The sequence below is a fragment of the Hippopotamus amphibius genome, chromosome 16 (genome assembly GCF_030028045.1).
Source record: "Hippopotamus amphibius kiboko isolate mHipAmp2 chromosome 16, mHipAmp2.hap2, whole genome shotgun sequence".
NCBI lineage: Eukaryota > Metazoa > Chordata > Mammalia > Artiodactyla > Hippopotamidae > Hippopotamus > Hippopotamus amphibius.
The window spans coordinates 7,236,853-7,257,304 of record NC_080201.1 but is presented as its reverse complement, the minus strand read 5'-3'; the positions used below and the strand labels follow the sequence as shown (position 1 = coordinate 7,257,304).

At 47.8% G+C, this 20,452-nt stretch overlaps 1 protein-coding gene and 1 non-coding gene across 2 annotated transcripts in view; one reads left to right on the top strand and one right to left on the bottom strand.

The window, feature by feature from the left end:
* Window positions 1–470: 470 nt before the first annotated feature.
* Window positions 471–20,452, bottom strand: part of LOC130838989 (polycystic kidney disease protein 1-like 2) — a 93,018-nt gene continuing 73,036 nt past the window's right edge. The window contains exons 34-43 of the mRNA XM_057712753.1: window positions 19,575–19,712; window positions 17,775–17,960; window positions 16,554–16,881; window positions 13,500–13,633; window positions 11,396–11,523; window positions 7,767–7,927; window positions 4,059–4,269; window positions 2,432–2,533; window positions 1,802–1,933; window positions 471–632 (exon numbers count right to left, since the gene is read on the bottom strand). Coding sequence (XP_057568736.1) covers window positions 471–632; window positions 1,802–1,933; window positions 2,432–2,533; window positions 4,059–4,269; window positions 7,767–7,927; window positions 11,396–11,523; window positions 13,500–13,633; window positions 16,554–16,881; window positions 17,775–17,960; window positions 19,575–19,712 — 1,682 coding nt within the window. The remainder of the gene's footprint in view (window positions 633–1,801; window positions 1,934–2,431; window positions 2,534–4,058; window positions 4,270–7,766; window positions 7,928–11,395; window positions 11,524–13,499; window positions 13,634–16,553; window positions 16,882–17,774; window positions 17,961–19,574; window positions 19,713–20,452) is intronic.
* On the top strand, window positions 14,132–14,204 carry TRNAW-CCA (transfer RNA tryptophan (anticodon CCA)). The gene has a single exon. It is a non-coding gene; the product is annotated as a tRNA-Trp (tRNA).

Below are 20,452 nucleotides of genomic sequence, written 5' to 3'. Positions count from 1 at the left end.
AAGCCCATGCAGCAACGAAGACACAATGCAGCCAATAAATAAATAAATTAAATCAAACAAACAAACAAAAACTAACATGACACCCATTAGCATCTCTTGGATACAGTTTGGGAAACCCTGAACTAGAATCATTCAAAGGCAACTCCTGACTGACCAAGAAGATGAAATAGTCTGTAAAGGGGATTTTTTCCCCCTGAACTCCAGACAATATTTGTATATTTATTTTATTTCTAGGAGGAAATGTATTTGAACAAACAATTTATCACAGTTGTGGCAACTGTATGTAGGTATGTGTGTATTTTTCTTTTCTTTTCTTTTTTTTTTTTTTTTTTTTGTGCTTGCCAGGCTTGGTAACTCTTCTATGGACACACAAAAATATTACCTGGACAGATTATAGAATCACTGGTGTGTGTAGGCCTGAGGTGCTGGCCTTCCCCTACTCTACATATGATTGTGTCTGGACCAAGAGCTTAAATTTGGGGCACAGTTGGTACAGGTTGAGGGGGCCAGGCCTCTGACAGCAACTTGGGCTGCTCACTGCTACTTCCAGGCTCCTGTCTTTCACATTTAATGCCCAGGAAACTGAGTATCTTCATCAGTAGCAAATCGACGATCTCTCCTTCCTCCGACAGCTGCAGAGGGAAAAAGAACCGTGCAACTTAGGTAGAGCCATTCTTTTGGGGGGCTTTTCTTTCTAAGGGGAAACCATGGTTTTGTTGTCCAGTTTGGTCCCTGCCAAAGTCACTTCACTGTTTAGAGTTGCTTTTCTGTTGGAATTGACCTCCTTCTAGGAATCCCAAGGATGTTCAGTCCTATCTTTATCCCCAGGGGGTTTCTTCTTTATCCCTAGGGGGTTCCTTCTTCCCCTCCATTGAGAATGACAAGATGCCTCCACCACTTCCCACAAAGGCTGTTAGGAATTTGTGTAGAAAGACCCTCATGTGTTATTGCTAAGAATGTGAAATGGAAAACAGTTTGGTGGTTTCTCAAAATTTAAACCAAGTTTGCCATATGACATCTTGAAATAAATTTCTGGGCCCAAGATGGAGCTGCTCCTGCCCAGGGTGCCATGTCAGCAAACTGAAACTTGGATAACTTCTGTGTCCCTGTAAAGGGCCCCCTGACCAGAAATGCAGTATATCCAGTCAGCCAACCCCCAAACACCAGGCCAACTCCAGGCTCTATACTTCTTTCCTCTTCTTTCTCACCCCGAACACAGTTGACTCTGTGGGCCTGGCAAATCAGATATTTTCTGTTTTCCCCTTTTCTGTCTTTATTCTTTATTGTATGAAAGCTTCCTGCCTCCCACCCCATTTTGCAGGTCTCCAGATGGAGACAGTCCACTTCATGAAATGTTAAAGTTTGTCATCACCTAAATTGTCTTCTTTAGTCATTTTTCCAATGGGTTCTCAATCTTGGCTGTATATGCAAACCAGAAACAGGAGATTTCAAGAATACCAGTGCTTGGATCCAGCTCCCAGGGATTCTGTTTTTATTGGTCTCAGGTGCAGCAGCAGGCATATTCAAAAGCCTCCAGGTGATACAATCAGGGCTGAAAATCACTGGTAATGAACAGAGTCCCACACTAGGAATCAGGAGACCTGATTCTCATCTGCCCTTCATTTGCCATGATCTTGGGGAATTTAATTTCCTGCTTCTGGGCCTCAGTTTCCCCTCCTGTGAAATGGGGGCCTTGAGCTACAGTGGTCCCTCAAGTCCTCCTAATGTCTGATGCTGCTCAGCCAGCCTTTTCTTATTTGAAGGTCAATGACTTTTGAAGACCAAGCCAACAGGGACTCACCTGGCAGTATTTTTGCTCCTCATTGAAAGCCACCAGGATGACAGAGATAAATAGATTCAGGACCACAAATGTCATGAAAACGATGCAGGACCCAATTAGGAAGGAGCCAAGCACTGGGCTGTAGTCCAGGACCTGTCAGGAAGAAAACCAGAGTCATCCCTGGGGGTCCTGTGTCCTAGTGGACACCTCCCTCACTAGGCACACTCAGAGGGAAAACTGGTCCTCAGAGCTAGGCAGATCCTGAGGCCAGGAAGTTTCCCTTCTGCCTGGGGGCTAAGAGTGTAGGCAGTGCTCTCAAGAGCTGCCAGAAGAGGGGAAGGGCAGCACCCCTACTCCCCACTGCTGCCATTTCCAATATAGGCGTCATTTCTGGCTAGGGCCAGGAGCATACCCTTCCAGACAACCCCTAGCACAGCCCTCCCCTGAGTAACCAGTACCTGATGTTCTTCTATAAGCAGGGGTCCCCAGGGAGAGCTGTGGGAACCTTTTTATTTGTGCATAGTTGCCCTGTGCTTGCCAGGCCATGGACCCAAGGGCTGACATCCACTGGGGAGTGCTTTTCCTAATGTTCGTAAAGGTTTGTTGCCGATGGCAGTGTCCATGTCCCCCCCCCCAACCTCACCCCATTACCTCCTCATAGTTGAAGATTCCCAGCTGAAGGCTGATCATTGTTTCTGCCGCATCAAAGAGGGTTTTGTAGGAACGGAGTTTCCAACCAAATACTAAGTTTGACTGTTATGGAAAGAGTCATGAACAAGGAAAGAAACCATGTATCCCCCCCCCCCCCCCCCAAGGCCTGTTGTTTGACAGTAGAGTCAGTGGTCTGGGTCAGCCACATCCTTAGCCTGGCAGGGCTGTCTATACCCATAAGGGTCTTCAGATGGGTGCGGTAAACACTCAGTTCTGTAGGGGATACACGTGCACTTCTGGGGCTCAGACACCAACCACTAGGTCACTACTGTGCTCTCCCAGATGGTCACTCTACGACTCAGTAATGATACTGGGCTCTCTGAGGCCCCAGCCCCTTTGCTCTGGGGGAGTTGAGTTGGATGAACAACAGGCTTCTGCGTGGGCAGGACTGGCCCCCACACCGTATTTCCTCTCACCACAGTAACCTCCCCCCTCAAAGATTTCCCCAAGACTGTTGCATCAGAGGGAAGCCCAGAAGTCCCTTGGCCCTGAGTTAGTGACTCCTGGTCCCACAGGACCCTGCAGTGTCCTTGCCGCCCATGCACTGCAGATGGAGGACTGAATAAATCCACATGAGTTAAGGGGTCAGATGGGGGTCCTTTTGACAAAGCGAGACTCCAGCTTCTCAGCAGACACCCTCCATCACTTAATCAGTGCCCTCCATCCCATTTCTGAGGGTGGAAGAGGAAGATGGGGTAGGGTCAAGGATGAAGTGGGGGCCAGGGTTGGGGTGAAAGGGGCAGTGAAAAGGTTAGAAATGGAGTGAAGACTAGGATAAGATGGACTGCTGGATGGTATGGACATGAGGGGGATGGCAGAGGTGAGGACTGGGAAAGGGGGCTGGTGTGGGGAGTGGATCAGGACTGGGTGAAGGGTCACCAAGGAGTGGGAGCTTGGGTTACAGTGGGAATCAAGGACTTGGAGAGGATGGGGGTGGAGCATATTTAGACGGAGATCAGGATGTGGCAGAGGGTTTTGGTTTCTCACATTACTTGATAATAAAAAAGCATTGATAGTTCAAAAAAATTTTTTTAGTCACATAAGAGATGTGACTGTCAGCATGCTGTCAGTGTTAAGGGGCTAAATGAAATGGTTTTGGCCCTTCTGAGTTCATACCTCATGTGTAGGGCATCAGGCACTGACATGGCCTGCAAGCATGTCCATCCTCACTCCCCTGTCTCTGCCCCAGCTCGGGGACAGGGACTGCCCAATCCATCTGTGTTCCCTGACACAGAGGGAGGGCTCTGTGCATGTCTGAGTAATTGGGATGTCAGGAGAGCTCGCACATTCAGGCAGACTCTGGGTACAGAAAGGGGTCCTTTGTTGGAGATAGTTGGTCCTTTCAGTCTTAGACACTCTACCTCCTCTCTCTTACCCAGCTGAGGTCTCCAGCCTCCATTCGGGGTGACCAGTTCATGAGCTACCAGCTGAAAGGCCCCAGACTCAGAAAAATCCACCATCTCCCTCAGGTTCCCAGGGTTTTCCTAAGCCCTCAACCCTCTGCCACCTAGAAGCCTTTACTTCCAAGGAGACCAGCCCAGAAGGTTTTCCCAAAGGAGCCACTCACTGCAACGGAGTAAGCCAGGAGCATGATAAGGATGACGAGGATAAAGCCCGAAATGTCCCCCCAGGCACGACGCAGGGCTGATGTGATCATGTTCATTTTGGGGTTCAACCTGAGCAGATGCCAAAACTTCACTGTGGACAGGAGTACCAGGAAGGCAATGATGTAGCCAAGGGCAGCATCAGCCACTGCAGTCTCACTGAAACTGATCCCCCTGTGGGACCAAATGGGGAGATTGAGTCTCAGAGATGGTGAGAACCTCAGCCAGAGCTCATTTGGGCTCAGTTTGGCCCAGAAGCAAGATTAGCCTTATCATGATATCAGAGGCCACTGCTTCCTGCAACAGGTCTGGGAGAGAGAGCTGTCCTAATTCCCCCAGCCAGGAGATGATGGGATCATCATGGTCATGGTGAAGGCGAGGGTCCTGGTTATGAAGCATAGGATGATAGTGGTGATGGTGGCCATCAGCAGCTAGTTCATAGGGCCATTACCTGATACTCTTGGTTAATGGCTACAGAGCTACAGAAGAATGACAAAGGAGGAATCCTCCCAGGGTCAAGAGGATGGAGGTGAGGGAGTTCCATGAGCCTCCCCACCTGGTTTGGGGGTCACTGGATGCCACCTCCTCCTGCACACTTGTCTGAGATATATTCCACCCTCTCCTTACATTTGAAGGAATGATGGAAGTACCATCCAGTTGCTGTGCTTAAGAACCTCAATTGCATTATCTCATTTGACCTTCAGGACCACTGGACAAGGTAAGTATCACATCTCCATTTTACAGATAAGGACAGAGGATTGGCACAACCTCACATAGCTAGTGAGATAGTGACATAACTAGTGGTGGAAGAATGAGAGTTGGAATCCATGTGTGTCTCATTCCAAAGTCCAGGTTCTTCCCGCCATCCCACCCTGCCCTTCATGCCCCTCTTGTGCCTTTCTCTGCAAGTTAAATTCAGTCTTAATGCTGGTATGGTATCAAGTAGGACATACCTGTATCTGTTGATATGGATAGAGAGCAGATTATAGAACAAAATTATATGATCTCAAGTTTGTAAATGCATGTAATATGCATATATAATGCCTGAGTAAAAGCCGCCCATCTACCTAATCTCCTGCCTTCTAAAAAATCTTACTCCCCTTTGAGCAGATCAGGGCTGCCAGTGTGTCTGGTAGTTTCCTCCTTCGGCTCCTGCAGCACCTTTTTCCTGCCTCTTTTCAAATACCTAACCCTCTCTCATGTGATTTAGTTGCTCATATGTGGAAATAATAACATTAAGCCCTCCTTTATGTTGGCAATTAGCTCCAGTTAAAGCATAATTCTCAACTCAGCTGCATGTCAGAATAACCAAGGGAACATTAAAAATACTTGTGCCAGGACCCTGTCCCCAACATCCTGATTTAGCTAGTCTGAGATGTGGCCTGAGTGATTCTGCTGAAGAGCCAGCCTGAGAACCACAGGGTTAAAGGGAGTCTATGAAGCAAATAATTTGGTCTTAAAAAGTGCTTTTGGAATTCAAGATCTGGCTATGAAAGGGCTTATCTGTTCCTACAAGGAAACAAAATCTACAGGTTTCTGAAGTAAACATAAACTAAGTTAACTTTGGTTTATTGAGTAATCAAATTCAATAATTTGTTTCACTTAATACTAAACTGAAATTCCCTGGTGGGGGACTTCCCTGGTGGCACAGTGGATAAGACTCTGTGCTCCCAATGCAGGGGGCCTGGGTTCAACCCCTGGCTGGGGAACTAGATCCCATATTCCTCAACTAAGAGTTTGAATGCCACAGCTAAGGAGCCTGTGAGCTGCAACTAAGACCTTGTGCAACCAAGTAAATAAATATTTAAAAAAATAAATAAACTTAACTATGCTCAGGTTTCTATCGGAAGTGGCAGATTCCTGACTCTCAGTCTAAAAAGAGACTCTCTTACTGTAAAATTGTTTTATTACCTATCTAAGCAAGAAGCCCGTCTGTTTGGGTGTCAAGAATCTAACATGTTTGAGGTCACTGTAAGGAATCCTAAAGCGTGGCTGGTGTGGGGATAGTGATAGTTCAGAAATCACGCCAGCTGTCAGTGATCTCTCACATATGACCTAAAACAAACTCACTGTTCTTCCTTCCTAGAACTTTAGCCTTTGTTTTCTAAGCAAGAGTTGACACAGTTTTTCTGTAAGGAGCCAGATGGCCTATATTTGAGGCTCTGTAGGCCGGACAGTTTCTGTCCTGACTCAGCTCTGCAGTTGTAAGGGAAAGCAGCCATAGACAATTCGTAAAGGAAAGAGTGAGGAGGTGTTCCAATAAACTTTATTTAGAAAAACAGGTGGTGGGCTGGATTTGGCTCCCAACTCATCTTTTGCAGACCCTTTCAAGAGCTAAAAGATCTTTACATTTTAAAAATAACTGTTCTGGGAATTCCCTGGCAGTGCAGTGGTTAGGACGCCCTGCTTTCACTGCTGAGGGTATGGGTTTGATCCCTGTTGGGGGAAATAAGACCCTGTAAGCTACACAGAGCAGCGGAAGGAAGGAAGGAAGGAAGGAAGGAAAGGAAAGAAATGGTCTTGCATAAGGTTTGCAATAAGCTTAAATAAAAATAAAAGTTCTGGGCTTCCTAGGTGGCGCAGTGGTTAAGAATCCGCCTGCCAATGCAGAGATCACGGGTTCGATCCCAGCTCCAGGAAGATCCCACATGCTGCAGAGCAACTAAGCCCGTGTGCCAAAAATAAACAAAAATAAAATAAAATAAATAAAAGTTCTGTTTATTTCTGAACTCAAGGAACTCAATTGATAGACATTTCTTTGGAAGGGGGCCTCTAGAGAGGGTGGAGTTTATGTCATGTATTTGGTGTGGCAACATGGGTGTGACACAAAGGAGAGCTCAATGCCAGTTTGTTGAATGAATGAGACAGTCTAGGCTGGAGTGCAGAGTTCAGATTCTAAGCCTTACATTTCCTTGCTGTGTGACCTTGCACAGGCACCCTCTCTGAGCCTCAATTGCCTTATCTGTAGAAAAGGGGTAATATTATCTCTTAGAAGTTCCGGGAAGATTAAAGTGTATGAGATAATGCTTTTAAAGTGGTGTAAGTTATCCAGCAATGACACAGCAATAAATGTTAGCTGTAAACATAAAATCAGTGAGTCAGTCAAGAAACATAGTGGTTCAAAGTAAGTACTAGGATCCTGGAGACACACAAGCTAGATTTGAATTATTTCTCTGCCACTTTTTAGCTGTGTGGCCTTGGGGAAGTCACATTACCTCTCTAATTTCTTTATTTGTAAACTGGCATAATGATAACATTTACCTCCATTGGTTCTTATGAGGATCTGATGGGTTAGTGCATCTTGTGTAGCACAGAGTGGACACTTGGTAAATAGTAGCAGACGTGGGTTGACTGGGCACTAATACTTGCAAAGACCATGCCCAAAAGGCTGGGAGGGACCTTAACAGAGTGTCACATGGTCCTATGCTTTGGTTAGATTTGCAAAAGATAATTGTTCTATTTTGTCTTAAAGAGTCCTCTCCAATTGTGTATGCTTCAGGCCCCAAACCTGAATCTAAGCGCTATAGCTAGTTATTTTTTAAAAGAATGACCCTGGATCCTCTGAGGGCCAAGATTTCAAAAGCTTCCCTCTGACCTCTGGGCCAAACAGAGCTGGAGGAAGCAGGGTCATTGGTGAAAAGGGAGCTGGGGGCTGAGGCAGAGCCACTTACTCCTTCCCATGTTTCTGGTAGTGCTGGATGTCACGCTCCACCAGGATGGCCCTCTTCACAAACACTGCCAGGGCACTCCAGCTGGCCAGGATGATGGCCAACTCCAGAAAGTTCCACTTGCTGCAGAAATAGCGCCACTTTTGCTTCCTCATGAGCTTGCCCTGGGAAAGGAGCCAGAGGTTCTCCCAAAGGCTGTGGCCCCCCCACCTACCCCCATGGTGGCCACATCACCACCCAGGATGACCTTCTGGGAGGGGGTTACCAGATCCTGGAGGTTTCTCAAAGCCCTGGCTCCACGTGCATAGAGCACCAGGGGCCTGTCCCCAGCCCTGTGCACAGACCCCACCTGCTCCCATCATCAGTCAGCGCTGCAGGATTCGGGAGTGTGTGAGAGAAAGTGCAGCATCTGATACGAAAGGCATTTAATTCTCTCTGGTGTAAAAGAGGGGTAGGGGAGGAGGAAGAAAACCTCCGCCAAGAGCATTTACTTTAGAACACTTGTAATTGTGAATTCTCTGCCTCTTTGAGATGTATGTGTATCTTTTCAAAAGCTAAAGAAGCCTCTTGCCCCAGTGTTACAGATCAGGAATTTTTTTCTCAAGAACCAGGGAGCCATCTCTGAAATGTAATCATCAAGGAAGATAGAGCCCCCATCTCCCAGTTTTCCTGGTAGGTTAGGAGCCAAACCACCTGGCTACAAGTTGCAAAATTACCTCCTGTTGTAAACATAGGAGAAGTCTATTTTTTCATTTGGTAAAGGCAGTTAGCAAACTCAGGTGGCCACGGCAATTAGCAGGTGAATTTAGGATGGGCTAGTGGGATAAATGGTGCTGTAAGTCCTCTTAAAGATTAATTAACATGTATCTTAAGAATGGGTATGTAGGGACTTCCCTGATGGTCCAGTGGCTAAGTCTCCATGCTCCCAATGCAGGGGGCCGAGGTTCAATCCCACATGCCACAACAAAGATCCTTTGTGCTGCAACTAAGACCTGGTGCAGCCAAATAAATATTTTTTTCAAAAAGGAAAGGGACTTCCCTGGTGGCGCAGTGGTTAAGAATCTGCCTGCCAATGTTGGTTACATGGTTTCAAGCCCTGGTCCGGGAGGATCCCACATGCCACAGAGCAACTAAGCCCGGGCACCACAACTACTGAGACGTGCTCTAGAGCCTGCGAGCCACAACTGCTGAGCCCTCGTGCCACAACTACTGAAGCCCTGTGAGCCCAGAGCCTGTGCTCCACAACAAGAGAGGCCACCACAATGAGAAGCCCGCGCACTGCAATGAAGAGTAGCCCCCACTCACCACAACTAGAGAAAGCCCTCACGCATCTCCCAACAGCCAATAAAAAATAAATAAATAAATAAATAAATAAAAAAGGAAAGAATGGGTATGTAATGGGTTGTATCTGCCTGAAGCTATGCAAGGGTGAAGTTTCTCCGTCTCTGCAACCTCTTTATCAGATTGCCTGGGATGAGCATCGCATTCTGGTTTAATGCTTATTCAAAAAAAAGTTGTTTTTTTAGGGGGAATGGGGAGTTATTGTTGAATGGGAACAGTTGCAGTTTTGCAAGAGGAAAAAAGTTCTGGAGATGAATGATGGTGATGGTTGCACAATAATATGAATGTACTTAATACCAATGAACTGTACATTTAAAGATGGTTAAAATGGTAACTTTTATGTTTATTTACCACAGTTAAAAATAATTTTGTTAAAGTTTTTTTTTCTCCCTACCTCTGTGGAGAGGTTTTCTGGATTGGCAGGAGACTTTTGTTTGTTTGTTTTTGTTTGTTTTAATAAATTTATTTATTTATTTATTGTGTTGGGTCTTCATTGCTGCATACAGGCTTTCTGTAGTTGCGGTGAACGGGGGCTACTCTTCGTTGCGGTGCGCGGGCTCCTCATTGCCGTGGCCTCTTGTTGCAGAACATGGGTTCTAGGCGTGTGGGCTTCAGTAGTTGCGGCACATAGGCTCAATAGTTGTGGCTCACAGGCTCTAGAGCGCGTGCTCAATAGTTGTGGCACAGAGGCTTACTTGGTCCGCAGCATTTGGAATCTTCCTGGAGCAGGGATCGAACCCATGTCTCCTGCATTGGCAGGTGGATTCTTAACCACTGCGCCACCTAGGAAGTCCGAGCCTTTGGTCTTAATTCTATTTCCCAACAAGTGTCACAAGTTGAAAAGAATTATCAGGGACTTCCTAGGTGGCACAGTGGGTAAGAATCCGCCTGCCAATGTAGGGGACATGGGTTCGATCCCTGCCCCAGGAAGGTACCACATGCCGCGGAGCAACTAAGTCCGTGCGCCACAACTATTGAGCCTGCGCTCTAGAGCCCGTGAGCCACAACTATTGAGCCCATGTGCAGCAACCACTGAAGCCCACGTGCCTAGAGCCCATGCTCTGCAACAAGAGAGGCCACCGCAATGAGAAGCCCATGCACCACAATGAAGAGTAGCCCCCACACGGTGCAACTAGAGAAAGCCTGTGTGCAGCAACAAAGACCCAACACAGCCAATAAAATAAATAAATAAATAAATAATAAATTTATTAAAAAAAGAAAGAAAGAAAAGAATTATCTGTGCTTGTCCTCGGCCTCCCTCCTGACCTTTTCCCTTCCACTCAAGAGAATCTTTTGTTGTCTGTTCCATTTCCCTCCTCTCACCCACTCGTACCGAAGAAGTACATGTGTTTGGTTGATAAGAGGCTAAGTTCACCTCCATTATAAAGGGATGGACGGAGGGGGGAGATGCTCAAGCAGCATAATGAGAAGGATTTAAGGGTTTTAGAGAGAGGCTTTCTGAAGCAGCAGCAGGCAGAGTGTGAGGGTGATGGAGAAGAGAGGAAATAGCTCAGAGGTGGGTGGTAGTTGGACCTCCTTTGATGTAGTTAGAGAAATGCAAGGACTTGAGTTGCTATAACAGTTGGCTGGTGGTTTTGAATGGTGGTGCTTAGAGACCCTCTGGGATCCAGGTTTATGGCTAATGTGGCATAGGGGCTGAGTGTGAAGGTCAGGGTTCAGGCCTCTGGATTCAATTCTGACTCTGGATAAATTACTTAACATCTCTGGACTTCAGCTTTGTGAACTGGAGCCAACAGAACCTTTCTCCTGGTGTTAAAGGAGAAAATCCTCATAAGGTTCTTAGCACAGTGCCTGCTATGTAGTAAGCACTCAAAGTATCATCCTTACTTTAAAGTGATTGTTGAGCAGGGGATGGGGGTAAGATGCCCCTCAAAGGTATCTGATTTGCCTTCGGGGGAGGAGCAGGACTTATAAGGAAATTTAGATGAGTTCCCGGCATCCTCAAGCTATCCTCATTATCAGCGTCTGTACTTTCATTGTGCAACATGGTGGTAAATGTGGCAAAGGGGATTTTTCCTAATTCCTAGGGCCACCCAGGAAGGACTGTCATCCAAGTCTCAGTTCCTGAGAGATGCCTGAGCCCAGTCTCTGAGCTGGGTCACCCCTCGGGCCCGCAGGGGACAAGAAAGATTGCCGTGGCGCACAGGTAAACAGAACATTTTCCTCTCTCTTCTTCAGGCCCCCTCCAGGGAGGAGGGAAGGGATGGGAGAAGAAACAGGCACACGACCACCTCCATCCTTGCCCATGGAACCACATGTCTGCCCCTCACCTGCACGATCATGTAGTAGAGGAGGAACAGGAAGTAGATGATCTCTGCCGCTACCACAAAGGGGTGCCAGCCGTCAGTAAAGGGGTACAGGCGCAGGCTCTGCAGGTGCGCGTGTGCAAAGAAGGTTCCTGCAAAGCAGAGCATGTTCTGCTCACCCACACCCACACAACCCACTCAGAGCCACCACCTCTGACCGGAAGTCATCAGTGACATGAAGCAAACTCAAACCCTTCTGAGGGCTGGCCAGGGGCAGAAGAGAAGGTAAAGGTCCTTCAGACCCACAGACCCAAGGGACTCAATGGGGACACGTGGTGCAGGCTGGAAACAATGGCCAAACTGCAGGGACAAAGGGAGCTGCAGTGGAAGACCTGCCCCCTGCCCTCTGCATGAGTGTGGGCTGTAGTGCACATCACCTCCAACCACAGCACACCCACCCGCTTAACATCAATTTACTCCAAGCTGGCTCCCACTTCATCTAAAGAGATCACTGGAGATCAATCAGCTGTTGACCAATATGCTTAAAATGTAGACTTTTCAATTATCATTCATCCATTTGTGTCTTTTCCTATTTTGGTTTTTGTGTTTTTTGTGTGGGGTTTTTTTTTGTTTTTTTTTTTTGGTATTGTAATGACTTTTTAGTAATAATTTTTTTAAACCAATTTGAGTAACAAGGCTACGGCCTACAAAGACAAAGCCAAACCAAAAAATGGCAGAATGGGGAGGTACTAACAGCCTGGGTCTTTGCTGACATCAGTGGGCTGCTGAATCAACCAGACAGGAAACCTACACCACGATTCTCGTTTGTAGAAATAAATAAATTAATCAGATGTGTTTGGGGACAAGTTCAAGAGATCTTTAAACAGCCAAAAAGATGGCAAAAAGAAATAGGAAATTGGGGCTTCCTAGGTGGCGCAATGGTTAAGAATCTGCCTGCCAATGCAGAGGTCACGGGTTCGATCCCAGCTCCAGGAAGATCCCACATGCCACGGAGCAACTAAGCCCGTGTGCCAAAAAAAAAAAAAAAAAAAAAAAAAAAGAAATAGGAAATTACAAAAAGTACAAACATATCCTCCAAAAAGGATTTGAAAGAAACTTTTGACAGTGGGGAATGATGTGGAAGTTGAAAGCCTTTTCACTTTACACAGTCCTGAAATTTTTTAAAAACTGCAAATATTACTTTTATAAAATATGTAGGGCTTCCTAGGTGGCACAGTGGTTAAGAATCCGCCTGCCAATGCAGAGGTCACGGGTTCGATCCCAGCTCCAGGAAGATCCCACATGCCACGGAGCAACTAAGCCCGTATGCCAAAAAAAAAAAAAAAAAAATGTAATTTAGGGAATTCCCTGGTGGTCCAGTGGTTAGGACTCTACACTTCCCTGCAGGGGGCCTGAGTTCAATCCCTGGTCCGGGAACTAAGATCCCGCAAGCCATGTGCCTCTGCCAAAAAATAATGTTTAAAAAGTTTCATTTTTAAGAGAGACGTAGTTGGGTGGTTGGGAAAATTGATTATTAGCCAAAGAGGCCTTAGGTCAGTGTTTTTAGTAGTTGTGATTAGCATTAAAAGAGAGTGGAAAGCAGGGAGTGGGGAGAAAATAGAACACAAAATGAGCGCATTACATGTAGTTAGGGGAATTATTTTTGAAGCCTCTGTCTCAGTTATGTATATTTGTGTGTATGTGTTAGAGTATGATGTAAAATGAACTTGCAATGCAGATTGAGGTACTACAAGTTGTAAAATACTGCTTTAGGTAAAGTTATCTGTTACCAGATCACCACTTCCCCAGCCCTTCACTGCCAGCCCTCCACCCCCAACCCAAGTAGAGTGGGAAGCTCAAGAATATGAGCTGCCTTCAGACCCCAGCTGTCTCCCAGACTTGTGAGGCAGGACAGGGAGAAGTGCAGGCAGCCAGGAATAAGGCTGGAGCAGCCCTGAAGCCTTGCCTTTAGGGGCCAAAACCCACCCCTGAATTTCCCAAACAACCATTTGCCCTGGAGCTCTGGCCTGGGGGTGGCCAGGCCCAGCCGGGTCAGGAGCCCTAGCCCAGAGGGAGGGGTTTCTATCATCTAGCACATGCAGACTGGTTCACAGGCAAGCCTGCCCACCAAGGGCACTGGTTTCCAGAGTCAGAGTGACAATGCAGAACAGGTTGACGTTGGCGTTGTAGACCGTGAACTCCACAAACACGGCTCTGGTCAGGCTGTCCAGCCAGGTGTTGTCAAAGAGATACTGGAGAGTTCTGTGGAAAGAGGAGCATTTAGGGGTGTCTCTATCCACAGGGGATCCTTGCCCCCTCAGCCCAGGGAGGAGCCCAAGGCTTACTGTCAAAATTTCTCCCTCTGCCTCTGTTCTGCGACCCAGGCCACAGGGCCTTAGGGCTGCTTCTGGGAGTGGTCAGTTTCTCATCCCATGTGCAAAGGTCTCCTGGCCATTAAAGCAGAGGTTCTGAAAGTGTGGTTCCCAGACTGGTAGCATCACATCATCTGGAAACTTGTTAGAAATGCAGATTCTCAAGTTTCACCCCAGATCTCCCCAGGCAGAAACTCTGGGGATGGGACCTGAGAATTTGTGTTTTGATGAGCCATCCAAGGGATTATGATGTGGTTTTTAAAATTTGTTTTAAACATTATCTCTATCTATCTATCTATAGTCAGTTTACAATGTTAGTTTCAGCCGTACAGCATAGTGATTCAGTATTTTTAGAGGTTTTACTCCATTAAAAGTTATTACAGAGACTTCCCTGGTGGTCCAGTGGTTAAGATTCCATGCTCCCAATGCAGGGGGCCCAGGTTCGATCCCTGGTCAGGGAATTAGATCTCACATGCCGCAACTAAAAGATCCCACGTGCCACAATTAAGACCCAGTGCAGCCAAATAAATAAATAAATATTTTTTTAAAAATTATGGGACTGGGACTTTGGTGGCGCAGTGGTTAAGAATCTGCCTGCCAGTGCAGGGGACATGGGTTCTATCCCTGGTCCAGGAAGACCCCACATGCCACGGAACAATTAAGCTCATGTGCCACAACTACTGAAGCCCACGCACCTAGAGCCCATGCTCCACAATAAGAGAAGCCACTGCAATGAGAAGCCCTCGCACCACAATGAAGAGTAGCCCCCACTCGCCACAACTAGAGAAAGCCCACGTGTAGCAATGAAGGCCCAACACAGCCAAAAAGAACTAAAAAAAATAAAGTTATTACAGAATAAGGGCTATAAATTCCCTGTGCTGTACAATATATCCTTATTGCTTGTCTATTTCATTTCATTTCCTTTTTTTTTTTTTTGGCCATGCCGCACGGCATTAGGGAATCTTAGTTCCCCAACCAGGGATCGAACCCGTGCCCCCTGCAGTGGAATCTCAAAGTCTTAACCACTGGATCACTAGGGAAGTCCTGATTTTGTGCATAGTACTTTGTTTAGGATGCGGTTTAAAATTTGAGGGCCACAGTGTTAGAGGAGCCACATAGAACATCAGGGGCTTAGGAAGGCAGCAGCTGCAGCTGTCGTGGTCCCCCTGGGCTGGCAGTTCACAGGACCAGTTCCTGGAGTGGTGCTGTGGAAAGAGCATGTGCCAGAGGGGCCTGGGTTCAAATCTTGCTGCCTTGTGGGCAAGCTGATAACGTCTCCAGGCCTGAGTTTCCTCATCTGCAATGGTGTTGACACCAGTGCCTCAGGATCATTGTGAAGAGAAAATAGAAGTGTGTGTATGATTAGTAATAATAGCTGTTATTTCTTAAAGCAGTAATGGGGCTTCCTAGGTGGCACAGTGGTTGAGAATCCTCCTGCCAGTGCAGGGGACACGGATTCAATCCCTGCTCCAGGAAGATCCCACATGCTGCAGAGCAACTAAGCCTGTGCACCACAAGTATTGAGCCTGCGCTTTAGAGCCCGTGAGCCACAACTATTGAGCCCATGTGCTGCAACTACTGAAGCCCATGTGCCTAGAGCCCGTGCTCCACAACAAGAGAAGCCACAGCAATGAGGAGCCCGCGCATCACAACAAAGAGTAGCCCCCACTCACCACAACTAAAAAGAAAGCCCGTGTGCAGCAAAAAAGACCCAACACAGCCAATAAAATAAATAAGTAAATTTATAAAAAAAAAAAAAAGCAGTAATGATGGGCCAGTTTTAAAGTATGCCCTGTCCCTGGTGGGTCTGCATCCTGCTTTAATGCATAGAAGCAGAGGGAGAGTGTCAGTTGTTCCAAGTGGCAGGAAAACACCTCTTACGTGGAAACAGCCTGTTCCTAGCCTGTCCTTAATCCCCTGCCAGGTGTTTTCCTTTGGGGTTTGTTACCTGTGTTCCTCACTAACTCACCTGGGACTACACAGCTAACAAGAGCAGTGCCAGGATTTCAAACCCAGGTCTCTCTGACTCTAGAGCATGCTAGGAGAGGCAGTGTGTGGGGGCCCTTAGTGTCCCTGCCCATTTGTGCTAGGTATTCCAGAAATGCAAGGCTCTGGCTGGGCTTTACCCAGGCCACATCTCAGGGCTGAGTTTGCAGTGAGCTGCCTTAAGGGATGAGGTGACATCCTCCTTCAGACAAAGAGTAAGCTTCCTTCTGCCACTATAGAAACAGTGGATGCTCTAAGCTCAGTGTTGCTCCTTGGTACTGTGACTCACTGCGTGGGCAAGCATCTATCATGGCCCTTCCTGGGGAACTGGCTCCAGCCACCATGAAGCTCTGCTACTGCTTTTACTGTGAATAATGAAATCCTTTATCTCTGACCTAGGAGTCTTGTGTCTTCTGCCAGCATCCATGAAACAGGCTAGTGTGTTAGCTTATGAGTATGGTAAAACCTCAGACCCTACATAATTCTTGGTTAAGGTTAAGAGCCTTCACCGCTTCCTACTTGCCTAGTAGTGGACTCTTTGTGTGCTACTGAGTTCCCCATCCCTGTATTGGCTCTAGCAAAGGCCACTAGACTTGGTGCACCAGGCTGAGAATGCTGGAAGGAGAATTTCCCTTCCAATTCTGAGATTGCACAGTTTCCAGGGGCCTGAAAATATGACATGAATGCCTCTGAATCCCCCAGCCCCTCCCCACAATGATATAATGACCTTGGCTCAGCCCTGTTTTGAAAGCTGCACCCACCAATCAGACCTGGACTCGAGCAAATGTCTTTCCTCTGCTGCACATGAATCAAGTGACCCTTACCTTGATGCATTTTGACGATCAGTCCCCAAGGGAATGACGTAACCTCCTCCCCGGTACACAGTGAGTTTGCCCCAGATGGGATACCCTCCACGCTGGCTCTGGCTCTGGTACCGCCAAGCCTGGGGAAAGTCATTGCTGTTATTGAGGATGGAGGCGTTCCAGCCTTCCCCATAGTCTGACAGGTCTTCTGCATCCAGGGAATATGGCGCACGACATCCAACAAGAGAAGCCTGCAGCTGCGGGGCAAGAGGGCACGAGCTTTCCTGGACCCTCACTTGGCGAATCTGGGCACTGCCAACCAGCTTGGAGTTCCCATCAGTGATAAAGCCTGGAGAGGAGAAACCAGTGGGTAAATCTAGCCATCAACATCATCTTAACGCATCCCAAGCTTTCTGGCCTGGATGCTGACATGAATTTCAGTGTACCCATTGTAGAATCAGCCAAGAGAAGTTCACGGCCAACCACAGACTACGTTCAACCATTCATCACCATCTCCCCACCTTGGACCTGGTCTACTTCTTGCATAAGTTCTCTTGGGGAATGGCACCCTCTACCCCATCATCAACTTAGAGATCATTTATGTCCTTTCCCTCAATGCCCACATCCTAAGGGTCAACAAGGCCCACCAGAGTACCTCTTCAATGTTGTCTGCACCCATCCCCATCTCTCCATCACCCCTCATCCCTACATCCATCCCATCATTTCTCCCCAGCATCCTAACCTACTTACTCTCTACCCCAACTTCAAGGTGCTGCATATACCACAGATTTGATTATGTTACTGCCTCACTGAGCAGCTGTCAATGGCTCCTCATTTCCTTAAGCATAAACTATGAGCTTCCAGAGCCTTCATGATCTGGCCCCTGCTCCTCTCCCCTGCTTTGCTTCTCATGGGTCCTCAACTCCTACCCTACACTGCAGCCACACTCAGTGCTCTGTAGTTCCAGGAATTGTGGTGCCTCGTTGTTTCAGGCTTGCCTTTCTCCTGTTGTCCCTTTGGCCTGGCACACCATTTCTGCCTGGCGGATTCCTGCTCAGTTATCTAGGAAGGAGGTTCTCTGCTCTGCATCCAGGGACGTCTAGGGGCCCTCAAAGGGTCTCTCCTTCAAAGCATATGGTTCTGTGGCTGTTGGTTCTCTGTAAAGCTGTTGTTGACAGTGACCCACAGCTGTTCCCAAAAAGGAGCTGACACACATCCTGTGGTGGAGGGGAGGGAAAGTACCTGGGTGATGACTGTACAGGTTGCTCACGAGGGTGGTGTTGGCCCACGTGAAGAACTCCTGGAAGCCCATCACGGCGGAAAAGCCTTGGGTGAAGCTGTGCTTGAGGTGTCTGTTGAAATGGTAGGCACTGGGGTCCCTCTGCCCGTAGGCCACCAGCAGCAGCATCCACAGGAAGCCCAGGTACGCTGGGAAGGGAGGCACAGCCCCCGGTCAGGCAGAGGACCCAACTCCCACCAAGTCCAGAGCACGAAATGGAAAGGTACATGACTCAGAACACTTGAGGTCTTGTAGACCAGCCACTTGCCCCTCTGGTGACAAAGGAACCAGTCCTTATAGGGACAGCAGAAAGGGGTAAAGTCCACAGGACATGAGCCTACTGCCTGGGTTCAAATCTCAGCTCTGCCACTTCCTAGCCGCGTATCCTTTGCAAGTGACTTAATCCTTCTGTGCCTCCCCTCGTCTGTGAAGTGGGGATAATTCTGTCACACAGGGTTGTGATGAGGGAGTCAATAGATTAATATTTATAAAGCACTTAACATAGTGCCTGCACGGACTTCGTGCTGTATGAATGTTTCTTAAATAGAATTTTTTTAAAAATGGGGCTCTGGGAAATTCCCTGGTGGTCCAGTGGTTAGGTCTCAGCGCTTCCACTGCAGGGGACACAGGTTCTATCCCTGACTGGGGAGCTAAGATCCCACATGCTGCATGGTGCGGCCAAAACAAAACAAAACAAAAACCACGAAGGGGGCTCTGCTACGTTGCAGTGCTGAGGATAGAGCAATAAAGATGACGGACGTGTTCCCTGCCCTCATGCAGTCACCTATAGACAGGTGAGTGTGACCTAAGGGCACATTAGGTACAAAGATTTAGTTTAGGAGGCCCGACATCAGAATCACGTGGGGGATGCAGAACTATACTGAACCAGAATCTTTGGGCCATGGCCTGGGAATATGCATTCTGGCAACCCCACCCCCACCCCACCCCCGCCCTGAGATGACTTGTTGGGGTTCTGCCCACACCCCTCTTGTTCTTCATTCTGTACATGCAAGTCCTGTGCAAGCTCCCCTACTCTGTGCTTTGGCCATATGTGCTCGACCAGTGGGAGGGCAGGCCAGGGCTTCTGCAGGGTCAGCGCCCTCAGAAGCAGCCCTCACCAGCGACCTGCTGGGTGGCAACTAAGGGGTGTGAACTACATGTGCCCCCTCCCAAGGTCTCAGCCCCCCAGTTGCCCACACGGAACCCACTCATCAACCATCTTCCATCGGCTCCCTTCTCTTTCCCTGCACTTTTTCCTACCAGTGCTTCCCAGGATGGCCTCCCAAACCAGCGACTTGTACCCAGATCTGCCTGTGGGGGAACCCAGATTAAGACACACAGTGAGGTTTGAAAGCCCCTGGTCAGCGGGCCGGGGAGCCTCTCTGGCGACACAGCCTTTGGGCTGAGAATTGAAGAATAAGAGGAATTAGCCAGAGGAAAAGGCAGGAAGGAGGGTGAGCACATTCCAGGCAGACTAGATGCCACAGGGCCTGCGTCAGGAGCTGCAGGATGCAGTGTCACTGGAGCTCAGGGTACAAGGGGCTGAGAGAGGTGACCCAAGTGGGTGGAGTCACAGCAGAGAGTTTGGACATTATCTAGGGGCCATGAGGGGCCATGGAAGGATTTTAAGTGTAGGGGAGCAGTGGGGGCAAGTTGATATCTAGGGCGATGGGCCCCGAAGCAGTGTGGACCTGTCAGGGAATGCACCACGTCTGCTGAAGCCTGTGTTGAGAACTAGCAAGTGGGTGATATTGGGTGCCTACCCAAGATCTCTCTGATTAAGGCAAATGCTTTGTGTTCCTTGAGGTGGGTGGTTTTCATCTTCTCAATGTCAGAGGCCAGAGGCGGCTTGTAGATGTCCCTTCTGCTATTTCTTCGTGCTCGGAACAAGGCAGAGGGGTCTGTGAAAGCAAGGGCACAAGGACAGTCCCCCAAATGGGCAGTAGGACCAGGTTGTACATTTGCAACCAAGAGACTCCCTTCACCAGGTACAACGGGCTCCACCATCCCTCCTCCTGGGGAGCCATTTCCCAACGTTGCCCTCCATGCCTCTGCCTGTGCTATCCCAGGGCCCAGAATTCCATCCCCTCTCTCCAGGCACAGATGCCTTCCCCTCCTGGAGTCTTACTGATTCCTGGATGCGGTCTTCCTGTGCTCCTGAACTCTAAGATGGATCCCAATGCTTCCAAAACTTTGAAGGATGAACGGATGAGGGTCTCTAATATCTCAAAGTCCTGTTGTATCTAATTCCAAGTATCTTCCTTTCCAAACCACTTTATTGAGCTATAATTTTCATAAATTTACACATTGGAAGCCTACAATTCATTGACGTTAGTAAATTTATCACCACAACCAAGTTTTAGAACGTTTCTGTCACCCCTAAAAGTTCCCTGATGTCCCTGAAGTTGCTCTCTACTCCCACTCTATCCCCACCCGCAGCCCCATTAATTTGCCCTCTGTCTCCATAGTTTTTTTTTTTTTCTGGACTTTTCATATAAACAGAATGATATGTACATAGTTTCTTGTATCTGGCATCTTTCACTTAGCATAATGGTTTGGTGTTCATCCGTGTTGTGTGTATTAGTAGTTAATTTCTTTTTGTTTTCCTTTCTTTCTTTTTTTATTTTATTTTTTCCCTGTG